The sequence below is a fragment of the Drosophila busckii genome, chromosome 3R (genome assembly GCF_011750605.1).
Source record: "Drosophila busckii strain San Diego stock center, stock number 13000-0081.31 chromosome 3R, ASM1175060v1, whole genome shotgun sequence".
In the NCBI taxonomy this organism is placed as follows: Eukaryota; Metazoa; Arthropoda; class Insecta; order Diptera; family Drosophilidae; genus Drosophila; species Drosophila busckii.
In genome coordinates, this window is record NC_046607.1 from 8,207,917 (window position 1) to 8,229,178 (window position 21,262).

The 21,262-nt window shown below is 37.8% G+C and overlaps 1 protein-coding gene across 1 annotated transcript; it reads right to left on the reverse strand.

Annotated features, from left to right (window-relative positions):
- Window positions 1–506: 506 nt before the first annotated feature.
- On the reverse strand, window positions 507–1,559 carry LOC108601583 (fibrinogen-like protein 1). Its single transcript, XM_017989483.1, has 3 exons — window positions 1,349–1,559; window positions 690–1,137; window positions 507–627 (listed from the first exon to the last, which is right to left on the reverse strand). Exons 1-3 carry the CDS (start codon window positions 1,557–1,559, stop codon window positions 507–509), a joined length of 780 nt encoding a protein of 259 aa, XP_017844972.1.
- Window positions 1,560–21,262: the final 19,703 nt, after the last annotated feature.

Consider the following 21,262-nt stretch of genomic DNA (forward strand, 5'->3'; position numbering starts at 1 on the left):
TTCGAAGCACTAAAAGTAAAATTTAATTGAATACCAATGCAGCTATGAATCACAGAATGTGAGCAAATTATTACCAAATGATTTATTTTAAAGAGAGAGAGAAGGCTTTAAGAGCGAGCGCTGAATCAAAAATAGATTTGCCGACCTTTAGCTTTAGTTTCATCTACTTTTAAATACATATTATCTGCAATGCATGAAAACTAAATTATTTTCTTATAGTCAATCTGGATAGGTAATGTGCATTGGGGTTGGACATAATTCATTCAAAAACATACATTCCAATTAAATTTTGCAATCTTGCATTATGTACACGTATAACTGAAAGCTGAAGCCAAAATATACTTTTTAAGATCAAGTATACGTAATATAGTCATAATTTCAAATAAAAGCCAGCATACACTTAAAATTTTTTTAATCTGAAGAAACAAGTTGCAAAAGTTTATTTACTTATTATTTTGACATTGACATTTGATTTATGTTTGAAATTTTTTTTGAAACATTTTTTTTTACTTGGTGCTTGGTCTTATCATCATCTGCACGAATTTCAGGGGCTTCTCATGCCAAGTATTCCATTTCAGCGACTGCCAATTATAGTCACCAGTTTTTGTATACATTCCATTAAGGTTACTATAGATGCAAACGTAATTTAGTAGCTTGTATACATAGTTTTTAAAGTCATTTATACTTACCAAGTATAACAATCCGTAAACCACCAACCACTCTGGTGCGTATGACCACATATATTGTCATTGAACTGGTCCTCGGTTGAGAATTTCTTATTCTGATGGAGCTCTAATGCATTTCCAGCACTGCCCGTATATCCACCTATAGATAATTCATAAGATTGTGACTCATTCCCAACTGAGAATTTGCTATAGCGTGCATAACGTGTTTCGTTCCGGAAATCCTTCAGCTGTATGTAGAGCTCGTGTGGCTGAAACTCTGTCATTCTATGTAGTTTCTCCAATCCGAGCCAAAATTCTGTACTTAGCTTACCAAAGCCGTATTTATACTGCTCCCATTTTTGATTAAAATTGACAGAGCCATCCATTCGGCGCTGTATGACGGTCCATCCGTTGCCAGTATCCGTTGAATCACAGGGCGCAATGAATGGTTCAATACCCGGTACACGAATCGCTTGAATGTCATTAGAATTGTCATAAGGGACACAGCTGGTCGCTTGAGCTCGATCTTTAATTATTTTGTGTATTTGTTCTTTTAAGTCAGCAATGCGTTTATGGTTTTCATTTAATAAAGAATTTTTTACTTCATCGTTTTTTTTTTAGAACTTCTTGTTGTACTTCAAGCTTATTTTGTAGTTCATGGATTTTAGCTTTAAGCTGCTCACTTTCCTTCACTGTTTCTCTTTGATCCTTTTGCAAGTTGTTGATAGTGAGCTCCTGTTGCTCAAACTTGGCTTGAAATTGATTCTTTAATAAAGTGTGGTTGGTGAGTAAATCCTTGAACGATAATTCCTGTGTCTTGATAACGACTTGCTGTTCAAGAATTTTAATTTGAAGCTGAAGTTCCTGTTGCTGTAGTTTATGAAATTGCTGCATATTTTCGTCGGATATACGAAAATACTGCAGCAACGGCCTTACGACTTTGTAGCAGTACGTCCTGCAATCCTCATTTGATTCGTTTGAAGCTAGACATGACTACAATAAATGCATTATATTCATATTAATACCATTTGAAATTATTCACTTGCAATCAGACCTACTTCAATATCAGCTGCCGAATGCGGTCGCATATAAAGCAGCAACAATATAACTGATAGCACAGAATGCGAAATATTCATATTGAATTAGACTAAAACTGAACTTTTCAAGCGCAGGCTCTAAAATAAACTGAAGTTATGTTTTCAAGATCGCCAACCTTATCAGCTTGATGCAAAATTTGCGCAAATTATCTGTAACACGTACATATATAATTATAGCTCGTAACCGTATTATCAATAAATGCAATGACCTTTGAATATAAAATATGCGTTTCAAAAATTTGTCTCTGACTTGACTTACGAAGGAAAGTAACAAGAGCGGAATATAGTTGGGGGCATCGGTCGAGAACATGATAAGGCTTATATGTAATTTTAGAATTAATTCTATGGTACAATGATGTAGCCAGAGCAGCTGAGGACTTCCGGCTGATTTAAATACAAGAAAATAATTTTATTTGGTTTACTTTAGCCATCTTCATCGAACTTGCTTTATGTATTTATATGAAGTTATATAATTTTTAGTATACTGGTTGGTCATGCAAGGCCAATAGGTTTGACTTCTCAGCTACAATCAGCTGATCTAGTGTAAGCTCGCACAGGCGCTCTCCTCTTGCGCTTGCACTTACGCGTTCTCTTCTTTGTGCGTGAATTTGGCACTGCACTAACAAAAAATCGCGCTCTCTTTGTGCGTTCTCTATGATATTCACTATCTTCTATGATTTTCACTATCGCTAAGAATTATGAGGCCGAGCCTATAATTCTCTACTTTACACTTACATTCGATCGTCGCTAACTCGCAAGTTGAACCTTTCCTCTCGCAAGCCGGTCGTAGCATCGCTTGAACTATAACTTTGATTCTCGAAACAGACACACAGAAGTCTTTAGCTACTCTCTTAAGCCGGCCGAAACCTTATAAAATTAACTAAACTAAACATACATAAACCTTATAATATAAATTCGGGCGCTAAGTCGCGATTCGCAACATTACAGCTAGCGACATTTTTTTCATAACATTAATAAATCGATTAAAAATAATCATATGAACAAAACAAAATGTAGTCGAATTAGACTTAGGCACTAGCTCAGCTCATTTTCTAAAGAAATCATTTAGTAAATATGCCACATATTTGTTTGCCAGAGAGTTTGTTGTAAAAAAATGCTTAGAAAACTTATTGAGGGAAAAACTGAAACTGAAACAGTTAGGTGGCAAATTAACAATAACATAAGCGGTAGTACAGCTTATAAATAAATGGATATACATGGATAAAAAGACTGGGCAGGGGCGTTCGGTTTCATAAACTGTTCAATTGTGTATAGGCTTAGATTTTGGTTTGGAGTTGGGGGATTGTCCACCACACGGCGCTTGGGAGCAGCCAGCGGAATGTAATGACAGTTGCATACTCATTTTTTGTTTATCATAAATTAAAGCTAGCTAAAATGAATTTGAACTGCAGCTAAGCTAAGCGGGCAAACAAATAAAAAACAACAATTAATGTGCAAGTTTTTATGTATAGCCACCAGCAATAATGTGCCTTATATTAGGAAGAGTTATAATATGATTATTGTGAGTGATAATATTTTATTTTCTCTGTCGATTCTGTTTAGCAAATAAATCAAGCAAATTGTTTTAAATGTCTTAATCTTTCCATTTGCTTGTAAGTTTGTTTCAAGTTATAGTTTTAATTCAAGTAATTTTCATTACTTTGTCTTTTGCACAATTCAAATTAGTTACTGCGCAAATTATTATCCCCTGGCAATTGACTTTTTGCTGCTGAGCATTCAGGAGCTACATATAGGTTGTGGCTTGAGGCGTTGGCCTTAGCGCTCGTTGGTTTGGCATTTCTTTGGCGTTTAATTAACTAAAAAATTACTTTTTTAAATAGTTTGTGCTGCGAGTTGGGAGCTCAACATTCACTCTGACTCTCTGGCGTTGGCGCTGACTCTTATGGCGAATCTGTAGCGAGCCGTAAAATGAACGCCTGAATGATTTAAGCCGTAGGCCATTGAGTCAACTGTAGGGAAAATTATGTTTTTTTTTCATTTGCTTTTGCTGCTGCTGTTGCTCGACGACGCTTTGAGCTTATCCAAGGGCACATAGTACAGTGCAGCTTGCTTTTTGGCTATGCAATATTCATAAAAGTGAAATAAGGCGCTTGGAGATTCTCTGCTCGTAATTTGTTGTCTTCATTCTGCTGCTGCTGCTGCTGTTGCTTTTGTTGTTGTTGATTACTTAAATATTCTCTTTTAGTTAACGCATAGTGTGCCATTTTTCTACTCACACTCACACATACACACACACTCACACTCTCGTGTGCTTTTGCTTACAAGTTGTTGTAATCCGGCGCATATCTGCATTAAATATTCGCAATGTAAATCTATGTATAAGCACATAAATACTTAAGTAAGATGCTTAACCAATGCACACACACACACACACACACGCACACACACAAATAAGCATCTCTAGCATACTTATACACTCTTGTTGCGCATAAATTCCATTGCTTAGTTTACTTACTGTTCATAGGCTTTCGGCATGCCTCGCTGCCACTTTCAACATGGCCCAGGTTGTCTGCTCCAACACACGCGCATCTACTTAGCCCTACGAGTAGTGCATGTTGCTTGGGCTTGAGCTTGGGCTTGGGCTTGGGCTTGGTATTAATTTAATTGAACAACACTGAGACTGCTTCAACTTCTGCGAACTCTGAATTGTGTTTTGTGTGCAAGCTTAGCTCCATTTACTTGTACTGTCTCTAAATGTTAAGCTACTCAGCCATATGTGTAATTATAGACTCCTTAATAAAGTATAAAGTATAGTCATTAGGGTGGCTACATTTATGTTTGCTATATAGTAGAGCAATATAATAATCAAGGGCTGTAATTCTACGAAATAGAATTCTAATACAATAAGCGACAGTGCTGAGCAAATCGATCTCAAAGTTTGCTTTCCTTAAAATCAGAGAAAAATGTAAACAAGCTACATATCATTTGAAACTAATCTAAAGCTTATGCTAAAAGTATGCTTAATAAAAAATTAAAAAATATAAAAAGTCTTGCATTATTTTAGATTTTTGTAAATTTTTGGCAGGTCAGAGTTAGAATCTATTGTCATTTAATAAACAATATGACTTTAACATTTCGTAGATTTTAAGTTACAAATTGAACAGACAATTCAATATCACAAACAGTCATTAGTTGAATGAATTGCTGATATATATCTTTCAGCTATTAGCCTTTTTTTACTTGACAAATATTTGGTTTTTACTTTTGCAGTCCTGCATTCATTTAGCAAAGGATCGTCACTTCAATTAGAAGTGATGCGATGCATTTTAAACAAATTTTGAATCTTCACCAAAGACAAAAAAATTACTTCCCACGGCTTTTTGCTAAAAAAATATATGGTAAGTATAAATGCATAGCATTAAATATATTTTTATATGAATTTAATTTATTAATATATTGAGTATATGCCATATAACATTAAATAAAAGACAATCTAGCAATTTTTAATTATGTACTATTTTATTTTCATTAAGAATGTTACATGTCAAATTTATGATAATATTGGTTTTACTTTATGGGCTGGAATACTTAGAAAATGAAAATTAAATTTAATCAATATTTTATTTTAATTGATAAATTAAGCTGGAATTTTGCGACTATTCTTGTGGTCTATTTGCTTCCTTTGCTTTTATTCTATGTAAGTTAAAATGAATTAATTTACAGCCTAGCTTCATTTTTTTAAGCATTATTTAAGTTTATTTTACAGATATGTACTTTCTTTTTCGCTTTGTCGCCGCTTAACGCTTACTTCGTTATATTTTTGTGTGTTTGTTGACTTGTTTTTTTTTTTATAGAGAGCATAAATTAAAATGCAAATCCTTTGCATGGAAAATTCCCCCCTGTAATTAACATACATTAGCTCAAGGAAATGCAAAACTTTTCGTTTTCGTTTTCGTTCTTATTTTCGCGCCTCGCCCGTGTCCTGTGTCCTGTGTCAGTATGCAGGCATACGCCCTTACATATATTTTCGTTAATTTCTGGACAATGACAGTTAGGTAATGTGGCAAAAGAGTGCACGGGTCGTATGCGCAATGTGCGCTAATATAAAAATACAGCAGCAGCGCAGTGCAGTGTCTGCTCGGTGGGGTTTCCAAGTGGGGGGAGTGGGCTCGTCGTTTCCAACGGCCAACAACGGCAGAGGACTGACTACTCATGCATATGCAACATCAGGCGAGTCTAAATGACTCGTGTTGTTATAGTTGTTGTTACTCCAACGTTAAATGAGTAAATGTAGGGCCTTACTGCATATCACACACACACACACACACAGGCACACACGAACAGGTTGGTGCTTGCATAATGAGTAAATTACACAATGAGCCCTTCTAGCCAGAAATGTGCGCTGTGCTCGTTTTGGGGCCAGAGCTTGTGGCTCACTTGACTTTTGGCTGTGCGCACAACTTTTTTTTTTTCGCTCATTGTTGTTGTATACTTTGCCTTTTCGTTGCTTTTAATTTTCATTTCATTTTTATGTGTGTGCGTACGTACGTATATTTTCTTTTTTTTTTTTTTGTTGTTTTTTGTACTTGAAATTTTTCCACATGGAAAATTATTTGATTTATTTCCACTTGGACACACTGGCACTGCAATAAATCTTCGTTCAATATGCTAGAGTCACACTACAAGGGGGCAGCCCCAGCCTGACTGAAACTGCTGCACATATGCCCAAGGACATGCCGCATTCTTTCTGCTCTTGCGTCTGTCTCTATCCCTGTGTGTGTGTGTGTGTGTGCGTATACGCAGTTGAAAACTAAAATTTTATTTAGTGTTTAGTACGCCATTTTGGACAGCTGCTACAACAACAGCAACAACAACAACTATGAGAGCAGAGCAAAAGTAATTCCAAAGAATTTGCTGGGCCAACCAAAAAAAAGAAAAACAACAACATATACGACAAAGACAACAGCAACCACAGAAATGCTTTCAATTCTATTCTAAACTTGTGAAAATGCTTGCAGCGTGCAGCAACAACAACAACAACAACAACTAGAATACTAGAAACAGCAGTCTGAGGTCACAGTGATGAGCACAAGTTATGCTTTGAGGCTGCGACTCGTCTCTGGCGCTGCCAATAGTTGGCCACTGCTGCTGGCAGGTCTATAAAATGAAACTTTATTACATGTCTCACACACGCACACACACACACTGACTGACAAACAGACATTCTGTAGTATAATTGAATTATTTCCGTGGTAACTCTGCAAACTTTGGACGTTTCTTAATTTTCGCTTTAAAGCTAAAATTTGCATAGGCCCAGTTTGCAGCTTCTGGTTTCCGTTCTTGGCAATTTAATGAAATTTTATTATTATGAACATGCTCATTAAAGTTTATTATATAGCAGCTCGACATACCCTTCGCTTGTTTTGTGTGTGTGTTGTGTGTGCTCTGGTCTGTGCTCTGGTCTAACCACCAAAAAACTTGCTGCATAATTTGAGGCGTAGCCGAGAATCATTTGACCATGCGCTCAAACAGGAATTTCTTGTAGCCAGACTTACGTGTTGACGTCTTTCCGCTCGGCATATTAGGGCAGGCGTTCGAGCATTAAAATAAATACAAATTAAAATATTTCCAGCTCACACATGTGTGCGTGCGTGTGTGTGTGTCTGAATTTTTGGTATGTAATTGCTTGGAAATGTTTTTTGATGTCAGCCCAGCCAAGAGTGCGAGGGTCAGCCGAGACATAATTAAAGCCAAAGTGTTTGTTATATGGCGGGCAGGTGTATTTCCATTTGCATGGAAAGTCCTTCGATAGCAGAAAGGGTTGTAGTTATCCGACGGTGGGAGTTAGGCTGTTGATAAAGTCCTGTGGCTTTATAATAGACTTAAAGGAATTGCAAATTTTGTAACTTAAACAACTACTTGAGCTTAAGCTTGTCTATTAAACAAGTTATATATTGTATTAGGTTGGCAATGTCTAAGAGCAGTTAGTTAGTTAATGAAATAACTGTTATATACTAACAATTTCAAACTTTAAGCTTGAGCAGAGCTTATTTGTTCTATGCACTGATAAATTATAGCGATTATTATCACAAGTCGTGTAGTCAAGATAGAATAATATTAAATCGGCTTAAAATAAACTATATATCGTTCATTTCTTTAGGATTTAGATGAAGGTGATTTGCCTGTTGAGCGTAGCTTAAGCAGCAGCAGCTCAACATTTGATAAGAAAAGGAGTTGAGCAGGGGCAGTTAAAGTGTGAGACGCGAGTTAGAAGGTTTTATATTATATAAACTAAACATTAATGATTTAATGTCAACAATGAAGAGTCGACCATAAAAGATAAAGATTAAAAAATATTAAAAATTAAATTTTAAAGTATTTAAAATTACGTTTTTGTTTTTAAATTTGATAAGCTTAAGCATACCCGACATTCATTGCAAGGATGGTAAAGAACTGCAGAATTTAATTTATTATAAGAGTATAATATATACAATAAAATAAACAATAATTAATAATATTTATAGAAACTATGTTTTCAATCTGCTCTTCGAACTTTTAAAACAAAAACATTTGCTTACAATGTAAATTCTGTAAAACTTGCATAGTAAAAGAATAATAGTAATTCCCAATTTGAATCTTGCAGTATAATATTTAGCTAGTTATAAACGTTGATTAACAATTGTACCGCATATGTTCTATTTATTTTATGTTGTATTATTTAAATTCTAGCAAATCTTCAACAACTCTCCTTACGTCTATGTAACGACTCTTCTGTCTATGTAACGACGACTGTTTGGCGACTTTTTTAAGACTGTTAACATATTCTAATAATAGTCATCTCGACTTGACATTAGTCAACGCACTCTAATTTATTTCTCATATTCCTACGACAAACATACTTCGTACATTAAAATTCATCTTGTCAGCAAATTCATGTTGTATTTACATTGTTTAAATTATTGTTTTAATTTTATGCCTAAATGAACTTTTAATTTTGTAGCTGACAGGAAGACAGACAGACTGACAAGTTGCTGGATTGAGTTGGGAACTGTTTACCTTTTGTAGCTGAGTCCTTCGAATGCATTAAAGAGTGACTGGCCTTAGTATAAGTTAGAAGCTTATTTAACATGCAAAATCATACGAAAACAGTTTAATACGGTTTGACAAGCTATTTGCAACGAGCAGCTCTGAAAAATTCATAGACAGACAGAGCGAACGACCGACCGACCGGAAGCTTCAGCAGCAGTAATGGCAGCAACAAGGATATTAACGGGAATGATAAGCAAGCCCACAAGCAAACAATAAGCAAGACTTTCAAAATATTTAAACCTGTGACCCTTGACCCGCAACAGCCGCCACCGCCATCGCCATCGCCACCGCCGTTGAGAGTTGCGAGTTAACAAGGCTTCGTGCTGTGGCTGTGGCACGTCTCTGAAGTAGAGTTGTATTACATTTTGCCTTTCGCAGCGCTCGACTGAAGCACAAATACCGGAAATTGTTGTCAAGATAATTATTGTTATTTGTTTTTTCACTCACACAGACACACACACAGACAGACACTGTTTAGTGCTTGTGCCTGGCATGTTCATCAAACCGTCGAACACATTAAAATTCGTTGGCAACATTTAAAGTGATCAACTGGGGGAAAAACACTTTGTGCTTTGTAGACTTTGGACAAGTAACGAGTAATTTGTGGTCTTGGCTGTGGCTAGTGATAGTGCCAGAGCCAGAGCAGCCGAGAGGTGTAAGTTTGTGGCTGTGGTTAGCAGCAGCAGCAGCAAAACTTTGAGTTGCCCTCTTTGTTGGGCAACTGATTAAAATTCGAGCACTTGATTGATTCTGATATTGCACAACAAAGAGATAACTGCACTTGACTGAAAAGCTCATAACTATGGCGAAAATATTTACCTTTTGTTAACTTGAGACCGTTGCACACACTTGCAACAGTGGCAGCCACAGCCACCGCAGCAGCATCAACAGCAGCAGCAGCAACATCAACAGCAGCAAAGTCGAAGTGGCAGTGGAAGTTTCAAGTGCAGCCAGCATAGTACTTTGCTGCTTGTGCTTGGGCAGAAATTTCGCTTACATGCTTCACAGCTTGTTATTGTTTTCATCAATTATAAAGCCCATAGTATCATGTGGGCGTGAAGCGATAGCGAAGCTGAGAGAGGCCAGAGTCAGAGTCAGAGCCAGAGCCCGAGCCCTGACTGTAGTCGGTCTACCTACAACCACCACCTCGAACCTCATCACAGCTTGCCACATCACATATGTGTGTGTGTGTGTGCGTGCACTTGACATTTGAACTGCAGCTGTCAAAGTAGCGTCAATGGCAACTGGCAACATCATGTTGTAAGCTGAGTGCGCCTGCAGCTATGCAATACCAATACCAATGTAACAGTTTTTACGGCATTTAATTAACCCTTTGTCTACCTCTATATACTCAAACACGTAGCCTCATAATATACGCGTGTGTGTGTGTGTGTGCTACGTGTGGCCCTGACACGAACATCAAGATTGGTAACTGCCTTGCCCACCCGTAGCGTGCAGAGTAAAATTTTGCTTGAAGCTAAAAGCTTGTTCTGTTCGTAGTGTGTGGCAACTGAAATAAAACTTTAGTAATTAGCAAAAGGAGTTAACTGATTTTTCGAGAGAGAAAAGCCAGCAACATAAACTGCAAATGAAGCATAACCGTAAGCCAAGCCCCACTGCAATTGCCCCAACAACAATGACATGCAACCTAATGAGGTATAAAAATAAGAACAACAACAACAACAGCAATAGCAGTAGCAGTAGCTTTGAAAATAAAACGAAAAGCAGGCACACAATTATTGCAGGAAGCATTTAGCGCAATGCGGAGGATCGTTACCGTCGTCTAGATGAAAATATAACGGAATTAAATTAATTACAATCATTATAGTACTGCAAGCACACACACACACATACATACAAACAGTTGAGCAAGGCTGCGCTAGTGTTAAGCAGATAATTCTTGCTTCATTAGTGCACAGCAGGTTGAGAGGGGTTGGGGGGCGCTATAAACAGCTGCTGACTAACCAAACGCGATAAAGTTAATTTGTTGGCTGTCGCCGTTTGCTGCAGTTTATTTACCGTTTGCTTTCTTTTGAAGAAATTTGAGTGCAGAACTTTATGCTGTGCTGTTGCTGCTGCTTTGAAATTCACATTTCATTATTTAAATAAATGTTTGCATTTATTTCGTTCATTGCGTTTCGATATCTAAAGCTCAACCGTAAATTGCGGGTTAGCACTTAAAACAAAAGCCACAACAAAAGCTAAGCAAACAAGTTTTACCTTTGCCACTGACAGCTGTAAATAAATATTTATGAGCTAGAATTATTTTGGCCAGCATGTAAAAGACAATTGTAATTTACTGATAATAAATATTAGATGCCATGCATACACACATAGTTTAGCTTCTGTGTGTGTGTGTGTGTGTGTGGTCTGCATGCAGCACTAATTACAGGCAATGCTCTGCATAAAATATGTAAGCAGCATAAATCAAGTGTGAGGCGCAGCAAAAACTTATAAATATTTGCTGCATATGCTGTTGCACTTGTAAGCACACAGACGAGCGTATGCATGTGTGTGTGTGTGTTTGCTATTAATTAAGTTGAAAATAGAAACACGCAAAAGCACTCTTAGGTGCATGGGCTCAGCCTATTTTTAGGCGATATGCAATTAAAATGGCACTGGCGATACGAAATGAGTTAAAAGCAAAACCCGCTCACCCTCCTCCGCTCTCTATGTCTAGCTAACTAATGGCGCTGCAAACATTTACAGCTTGTTTTCAAGTTGGGCGAAATGTGTTAAATGTCGACCACGCCCACATCGTAAAAGAAATGTGTGTATAGACCTAAAGCGGCAAACGTCATTACATTTGCTTTATGCTTTTTTTTTTGGCTTGTTTATATTTTTCTTTCTTGCTTTCTTTTTTTTGGTTAATTTGCAATGCGCATGCAAAGGAAATGTGTACACGTCGCGTATGCGCAATATTCCATATGCAGCCCCATTATGAGCCCACACAGTCTACAGTTGAGATGTATGTTTCTTTTTTGTTAAACATTTTTGCACGCATTTCTTTTAGCGAGTGCCGCTGTGTGTGTGTGTGTGTGTGTGTGTGTGTGAGTGTAAATACAGCAATTTTAATTACTGTGTAATTAGCGACACGAAATGGGCGCGCGCACCTGAAAGTTTGCACGGGATAAAGCGAGAGAGAGGGAGAGTCAGGCAGTCAAGCGGTGGAGCATTAAGTGAAAGGCGTGTGCAACGCAAATTGCACGACAATGAATTCAAATCAAACACTGTCTGCTGAAAATGACGGCATGGCGACATTATGTGGGCACAGACAAAAGGAGCAGTCAAGCGTGCAGAGCAGCGCACAAATGAAAGTCAGCAAGGAGCACAAAAAATCATTTCAACTGCAAAGATACGCTGTAAATTATTGTTTTGTATCCCCTGGTTAACTTGCTATTTATAATTGTTAAGTTGTCAAACTCTTTTTGTCTAAATTTTCATTTTAAACTTGTAAACATGACAGCGCATTGGGCACGGGCACAGCTGCTCATGAGGCTAACAAGTCAAGTGGGTGCGTCTGCACTGAAAGAAATGAAATCTTAGCAGGTTTATTAAGCTTTGAATTGCTACATCCACTAGCAACAACCGCATTATGTTGGTTATAAAATGATGTTAGATCAAATCAAATGTTATGTTAAGTCAAAGCATCTGTTAAGTTTGAAATGTGAACTCAGAGCAAGAATATCAATGAATGAAGCGCGTATGTTAAGTTTTGAGCTACTGAAGTTTATATTAAAAAGAATGTCGATATTTTTATATTAATAAATAATTAGCATAAGCAGTAAGGGAAGCTACTTGTGGGTATTTAGTTGAAGTAGCAACAAGCATTGAAAGCTGCATAAGTGGATTCAATAATCTTAAGGCTATATAATTTGTAGCTGTATAATTCACATTCTATACCTATATTTATTTATTTAAACGCATTTATAGTTGTAAGTGTATATATGTAATATATGTATTAGTTTTAAGTAAACACAGGTTTAAGTAAACACGTAACGTGAATCTCGAGATTGTTTTTAACTTGAGCGCAGCTTTCTTCAATTTCCTTGATTCAACTCTTGGCTTTAAACTTTGTACTTAATGCTATCGATAGTTAATGCTGCCTCTATCTTGGCGCGATATTTAATTAAGCAGACCTGTCTATATTTTATATACATATAAATCTATATTATATTTGTTATGTTGTCTTAAGTAAACATTATTGCAATCTTACTGAGTTTATAAATATCACAACTTCAACATTCTTGCTTCAGCTTCTCGCTTCAACTTATTTGCTTCACTTCTTCCAAACTTAATGCTTTTGATACTTAAACTTCTATAAATTTAAGCGATACATATACTTGCTCGATCTTTGGCTCTATATTCGCTTTATTCAAATTATTCACTAATCCCAATCCCATTGAATAATTTAATTAGTTATTATTCATTCAGCGCAGTAATCAATATAATACTTTGCCGAAACATTTGTCACTGCTTTTCTCTCACTGTACGCATCACTAGCAACAGCTGGTGCGCCCAGCTCTAAAATGCCAATCCCTTGAATCTGTAGTACTTTGGCATGTCATTCGCATTTTAAAGCAGCTAAGCTTCAAGCATCACTGATAAGCACTGAAATTAGATTGAAGCCGAAGGTGCAGCGGCAGTGGCAGCAGCGAGGCATGAGTCGTGCCACTGCCACACGCCAGGCTAACAAGCAATTTGGCTTGTTGTGTCAGAATTGGCAGGCAGACTGTCGCCCGCTTGTCTACGCAGCTACCTTTTGGCTCCAGCTCCAGCTGCTGCTACTGCTGCTGCTGCCGCTTATGCTTGTAAGCTAACAAAAGCCCGCGTGGCCATTGAGCAAGGCAACCCTCGGCATGTAGACGAGAGCTTCACTTATTTCAATTATTTCGCTTTGTTGCTGCGCTTTAAATATTTTATCAATCACAGAAGTTTGTTAACTTACCCTCAATCCCCCCGACACACACACAAACACACACACACCCAAGCACATATACACACTTCGCTGACTCTTACGCACGCCATTCATTTCCGGCAGGCATTTGATTTCCAATTTTTGAGTTTTTATGCTGCTTTAAGCAACAACAAAATGAAAAAAATTGCAGTTGTTGCTTTCAATTTGCATTTGCACAGCTGAGTTCAGCGTTTGATCCTTGCTCTCTCTCCCATAGACTCTCTCATATGCTGCGGCTAATATGGTTTCCAAAATTGTGAGTGTGTGTGCGAAAATGTTCGTAAATCAGCCTCGACGTTGAGCTCGACTCATGCTACGAGCATTCCAAAGCATATTGTTGCTTGCCTGCCCTTTGTGTGTGCAGCAGCCTAAGCTGAAAAACTTCATTTGGCATTCATTAATAAATTCATGCGACCTAGCAGCGAGTCGATGTTGTCGCGCCCCACTCCCACTTCCAACGCTTTCTAGCTGTGGCTCCTGCTCTGCCTGTCTGTGTATGTGTCTGCTTTATTAGCCATATGAAATATGATGGGCGCTGTCTGGCTGCAACCCCAAATGGCGGCTTACAACGCTGCTTTAGCGAGTTTATATTTTCATTGCATAGCCTCAGGCGCTGGCAATGCTAATGAAGTTACAGGTGTGCGCGAAAGTTCCTCTGCATGTTATGCTGGGGATGCTGCTGCTGCCGCTTGCCAGTGCAGCGTATAATTGAGTTCATGCTGCCTAACCGAATATGATTTTCTTTTCTCTCTGTGTGTTGTTGCTGTATTTTGCCGCTTGACTGTTGCTTGAGCTTGGGGTCCTAAGTCTCGGCACAATTCACTTCAGTTTGAACTTAAGCACTTCCTGTTTGATCGGAAGCGCCTCAAGGGAAATTGAAAAAGGCACTTCAGTGCCGACAGCAGCAAAGAAAAAACTGAGAGCAGCTTGTTAGGCCAGACAGACAGCCAAACAGCAAGACAGACAGACAGACGGACAGACAGACAGGTGAGCGAAGAGGAAAGTCTATGCACTGCTGCCTCGACTGTTTATCAAATAAAAAGCCGTTGGCCTGTTTGGCAAAGGCAACACAATATATTGAGAGCGTGTGCCAAAAATTTGCTGCCATATCGTGTATGTAATATAATTGTAGGTGTGTGTGTGTGTGTGTGTGCCTTGAGTATTAGGGAAAACACAAAGGCTGTAGCTTGGGCTCTTGTCTTATGTGCATGAACACAAAGTACCATTAAGTTTGCCTGAACAGGAAGCTGTTAAGGAAGCACAGGTGATTTTCCAAATAAGCTGCTTGCCACGCCCACACGCCCATAGTTGTTAACTAACGGCATTGTTTGAGGCAGCAAATTATGGCATAAATGGACCGGCCGTACCTCATGTGGATTGCCAACAACAAATCTCAAATCCACTACGTAACCGCAAATGGCGGCACATAAAATATAAATCCATGCCATTATGTCTTTATTAACTGGCCCAAAACGCGCTGCGCTGTCAACTACTATTCCACGCACATGTTGCCACACACACGACTGCGGCTTCGCTTAGAAGTGCCTGCCTAGCTGGACAGTGTAGTTGCCTGCTGTGCACACACACACACACAGTTATTAAAAAGATTTGTCTTATTCGACGCATTGAGCAGCATCAGCAGCAATTTGGGCAGCAGCTTAATGGCCTAACAACTGCGACAACTGTTTACTTTTGTCGTTGTCATAGTCAAAGATTTTCGCAGCAAATGCCGCATTATGTTTGACACTTGACGAAGCTTAAGCGTAATTGTTCTGACACCAAAGCACGCGCATTGCATGTGTGTCTGTCTGTGTGTGTGTGTGTGTATTTAATGGTCAGCAAGTATGAAATTAATGGCTTAGTATTTGGCCAAAAGCCTTTGTAATATGTAATTACAATCAAAGCTTAAGCGACTCAACGCACAGCTGCAGCGCCTCTTACTCTCTCTCACTCTCTCGCTGTCTTTCTCTAAGGCTTGTGCCCTTGTTGCATATTATATTATCATTACAATGCTAAGGCGTGTCTTTACCTTTTGCTGTTGCAGCATATTTATATTCCATTTAAGTTTTTTCATTATGAGCAGCAGCTCTCTCTGCCCGCAAAGCAGTCACCAATGGCATTTTAAGCATTTTCCAGCGCAGCAGCAGGCAAAAGCTCAAAATCCCAACAGTCGCGCAGCAATAAGAAACAAGTACGTAGGCAAAACAATTTTTAGACTCTGTACATAAAAGTGAATAAAAAGGTTTTCAAATTTAGTTGCATGTGATTTGTGCTAAGTAATAATATTGTATATTTCATAAATATATTATAGTATATATGTAATAGAGCAACACTTAATAGCTGCTGCAGGGTGACATCCCTATAACTATCGACTACTTGACCACTCCTAAGAAGATCAATAATATCTTCACTCTGTTTTAAAGTGGCCCAAAAAGTTTTCATTGCTTTAAAGTTGTTAATTTAACGTACACATTATTCCTTTATGATATTCATTGTCTAAATACTCGCATTACTTATAACATTATTTTATGATTTAGCTGAATAAATCTTATATATATATATACTAAGGATGGGTTGATTTATTTCTACGAATATTTTGCATAGAAACTATTGTTGTAAAATTAACGCTTGGTCAGTGCTAATTTGCTTATAGAAATGCATTTTTTAATAGCAATTTTATTTATAATTTATTTATTGAATCTAAAGCGATTATACTTCATACTCAAGCGAAACTTTTTCTTTTAAAATTAAACTGCTTCGCTTTTAAAAAATAATTCAGTATTTTGATCAAATTTAATTGAAGCATAAGCTAATTTATAAAATAAATTGCTCTTACTACTTATACATAGTACATTTATACAAACTTTGTTAAGTTCTCTTATTCAGGCATAAGACTGGGCGTAGCATAGGCATATATAGAATCAAGAGTCAGGTTGGAAAACATAGTTGATATAGCAATGGCTGTCTGTATGTATAAACACCTTCAATAGATTTAATCAACTATGAGAACTAGATTTATCAAATCTGAAATGTAGGTTTGTGTTTAATCTAAGGAATGAATATAATGAATGTCTCCCAAATCAAGCAACGCTTATATAGGCTACTCTTTAGCTTTATTAAATGCAAGTCGTCTTAACTTATTTTAGTAGTAACTAAGCACTTTGCTATAAAACATCAAGTTGATCACCTAAGTAGAATAAGAAGTTGGCGGCTTCAATCGCCTGATTTCGTACTAGAGCATGCAAGTTCGACTGCCACATTTTGTTTTTATTCTTTTGCAGTTGCATATTCTATCAATTACACTTGTCTATTGTACAGGCAGTCATTTAGTCGACTGCGACCGACTTGCCGCAATTGTTTTTTAATTTTCTTTCTGCATTTCTGTTTCGCATTTTACATTTGCGTTTGCGTTTGTTAATTTCAGCATAGTACAAATTTATATGCGCATTCTTTTACAACTAAAGTTTGCCATCCACATTGATGATGGCCAGACAATAATTACATATTATGCCTAGCAGCCTGGTGGCTCTGGGTCTACAGGGATATACATAGAGTGGTGCAATTCCTTGCATTTCATTTGCTTTTGCCAATATGCAAATATGCAGCAAATTAGTCCGCAGGCGGCTTTGCCTCTCACTCATTCTCTCTCTCTCATGCGTTTTATTACGTGTGACGCATTTGGTTGCCTTGGGGCGTAATTGGCTGCTGGCATGACTCTCGAGTATGAGTTGCCCCAACTGTTGAGCAATTGGCATGCAAATGTACGACATCGATTAAAATTTTATTACACGCCATGTCGCAAGCGCTGACGACGACGACGACGACGCTGGGGCCACGACATGGCTGCATAGCTATCGCTCGCTGGCAGGCCAATAAATCAGCTTGAGTTTACAGGTAAAGCCAAGCGGCAAAGTTGTCAGAGAACAGAGGCAGACGCCGCTAAAGATGCCACAGCTTGTGGCATGGGGCAAACACATACTCTAAGCACATCAAATGTGGGATTTTAAATGCCAAAGCGGCAGGAACAACAACTGAGAAGTTAAGCATATTGCATACTCTAACTGCTCCGATCTGCTGCTTTGTTAGCTGCCACTGGCTATGGCTATGGAAATCAATAAACCTTTAGCAAGAGTATGACTGTCTATATAGTCGCTGCTAGCTGGCTGGCTGGCTGGCTGGCTGGCAGACACTCGACGGCGACACTCTTAAGGTAATTGAATTGAGTGAAATGTTGTTGCTCTCTTGTCGTATCACCGATGAGACGGAAATTTAAAAGGCATTGCCAAGCAGGCAGGCGAGCAGCCAGGCGAGTGAGCGCGTTGTCGCCAGCTAAAGCACAAAATACAAATATTTAAAAGCGCTCGTAAAGCTCAAACGTGGTCGTGGACGTGAAGAGCGCAGAGTGCAGCGTGTGTGCAAAATGCCAATGTCTGGGGCCAACATCATTATAGCCAACATATTTTCACAATATTCAATTTAATTTTGTCAATGTGAAAGCAGCGCCACAGAGCAGGTGCTGCAGGCTAAAGAGAAGACTGCCATGTGTATAATAGATATGAATTTCAATGAGCCGCTCACAGTTGCAAAACCGTCCGCAGACTAAAGCAGCGTGAGCGTAATCAAAGTTTTGATTTAAAAGCTGCAAAGCAGCAAAACAATAGGGAGATAACATAATGCGAACAATTGCAATGAACTTACATGCATCACGCATATGTTTAATTAATTATCAAATTTCAGCAGAGCATATGACAACATTTTAGTTGCTTTCATTACATTTTGTATTGTGTTTACAATGACTGTACTTGGTATTCGTTCTTGAAGACAGAATCTTTCATTGCATACTGTAAGCATTTCAAGTGCTGGACTTTGCAATATATACTTATATGATTAATAAAGGTTTTTATTGATTATTTTATAAATAGTTAAGACTTAAATCGCATTACTGCACAAGAAGCTGCTGCTAAAACGTTTAGTATTTCTTTTTGGGACCTGTTTGTTATTTATCTAAAACTTCTGTTATAATTTTCTACTTCTTACGATTGTAATATATAAGAACCTTTGATCCACTTTTGATAAATTTGAGTGCGACCTAATGAATTACATAAGAAAGTGCGCTACATGATTCGTTGAATGCTTTTGTTAATATATTAATTAAATAATATATTCAAAAATTTATAATAATATATTTAAAAAAGATGTATTTATTGTAGAAATTTATGTGTTGGCAATGATTGACTTTGGTTGTTATTGAATGAAAATGTTTATGCTGTTAGAATGTTAATTCCGATGGGGCATGAAATTGCAGAAGGATGATGATGTCATAAGGTTAAATAGAAAAAATGTCTACTGTTGCTATTTTGGCTGTTTCACAATTGTAGTTTAGCTAGAATCTGCACAGATTTTAGCCCTGCCTTAAGGTTTGTTAGAAAAAATAGATATTAATTTTTGTATTGATCATTTCAAATCAAATGCAGCTTCATTAGTATTGTTATGTTTGGGTTAACATAAAATAATGAGTCCAGTGATCTCTGTTTGAGAGCTTAATTCGAACTGAATGTATTTGGCGGTTATCGCTATGTATGTTAGTTTACATTATGAGTAGTGGCTGTTAACTCTTAACATAAGTGCAGCCGTTATTATTTAAATATGCTTATACATTTATAACAAGTATCTCTGTATATATTCAATCTGTCCTGTTATTTATTTTGTTTGGGTAGCACTAACATATTGAAGTCGTTAACAATATGAGCAACTCTTAAAAGAAAGGAGCAGTGATCAAAAATCAAAGCTCATAAAGTCAAGACGCACAAGTGCTACGAAATTAGATTAATAAATTGGCTTTAAATAAACGATACTTCCACAATACTGTTGTCTTAAGTCTACACTCGTAGCTGACCACTTCAACAATTCATTGTAGCTTTAGAATTGACGCTTTGAACTGCTGAAAATTAAAATCGTCGCCACTTCAACATTTTTGAAACGATGCTGAGAGAAAGTCACAATTAAAAATCATTTTATGTATGTTTATGCTTTCATAAACTTTAAGGCACATATTTATGCACAAGTAGAGAATATTAAAGCAATTGGAATTGGCCAACAGTACACAAGTCTTTGCTGGCGCGGGGGTGGGTCAAGTTGTTGCCGAACAAGTCTGTTTGGATTTAGCTAAGGGGCGGAACAGGCACTCGCATGTCGGCCATGTACACCAATTATATGGCTTGTTATGGCATTTCTTATACACGCACACACACACACACACACACACACAAGCACATGCATGTACTGGAGAATAAAGGTAGAAAGCATGTTGCAAAATTTTGTAGCCAGCGGCGTCAGAGATTTTCAATTTGAGCTAATCTTAAGCGTGTATACAAGTTAGTCGCTGCCGGCAGTGGCATAAGCAAAACCAAATACTGTCAATGCTGCCAGTAGTATGCCGAACAAGACGCATTGTGCTGGCCATGGAATCGGCTGGCATTATACACGATTTGTGCATGTTGTTCGTTTCGATTTCACTCCGCTCCACGCTCCTCTGAAGCACAATTGACCATAAAATGACAAAACAATTTATGCCACATGCATGGCGAAAATCGAATTTAATTAGAAAATTATTGTGGTGCAGTTGGCTACTGCTGCTGAGGTTGAGGTCTGTGGGTCCTGGCGTCCTGGGGTCTGGTGTTGCATATGCACGTACATATGTCGAGTGCTGTGTACACATTGCCAATTTGCGCACAAAAATGAGAAATAACTTCAATTTATTTTGACAACAGCATAAAAAAAAAACAAACACAGAAACAAAAACAAAAGCAAAAGAAATCATAATAACAACAAGGACAAATACAAAATGAAATTAGAGAATTGCATCAAAAGCATACGCCGCAAATATAATTTTAATGGATTTGGTGGCCCGAGGAAAATGTCAAAAAATATCTATATAATATACTATAAAAGTTTCCGGCCCCCAGCACAGTCTCGTTCCCAAAAATTTGTTAAAAACTATTGACCAACTATTTCTGTGGCTTGTCACGTGCGTGCGGTGGGGGCAACAAAGATTTCATGCATCCCCAGCGAGTCGTAACACCCAAAAATATTTTGCTACGTGCCCATGCAGAGCTATCATTGAGTTACATGTGTGTGTGTGTGTGTGTGTGGTCAGCATTTCATGCTGGTTGCACGTAAATGGCAAAGACTACAAATTGAAAGGAAATAATGCTCAGCGATTAGCGAAAAGTAATCACAAGCAGCACTGAGCTTGGCAATTTATAATTTTTCAATTTTACAAAAAAACGTAAGCAGTGCTTAGTTATTATTTAACTGTAGTTTAAATCTAAATCAAGCTTCAAACACGCAACGCAAGCTTTAAATAACTAATGCTGCGGCTTATCGTAAAGGAAACAGCAAAGTGCCACAAATATGTGTAAGCCACGTGTGTGTATGTGTGTGTGTGTGTGTGTGTATTGTCCGCTAATATTGCTAAGCTTTCACGGCAAGCG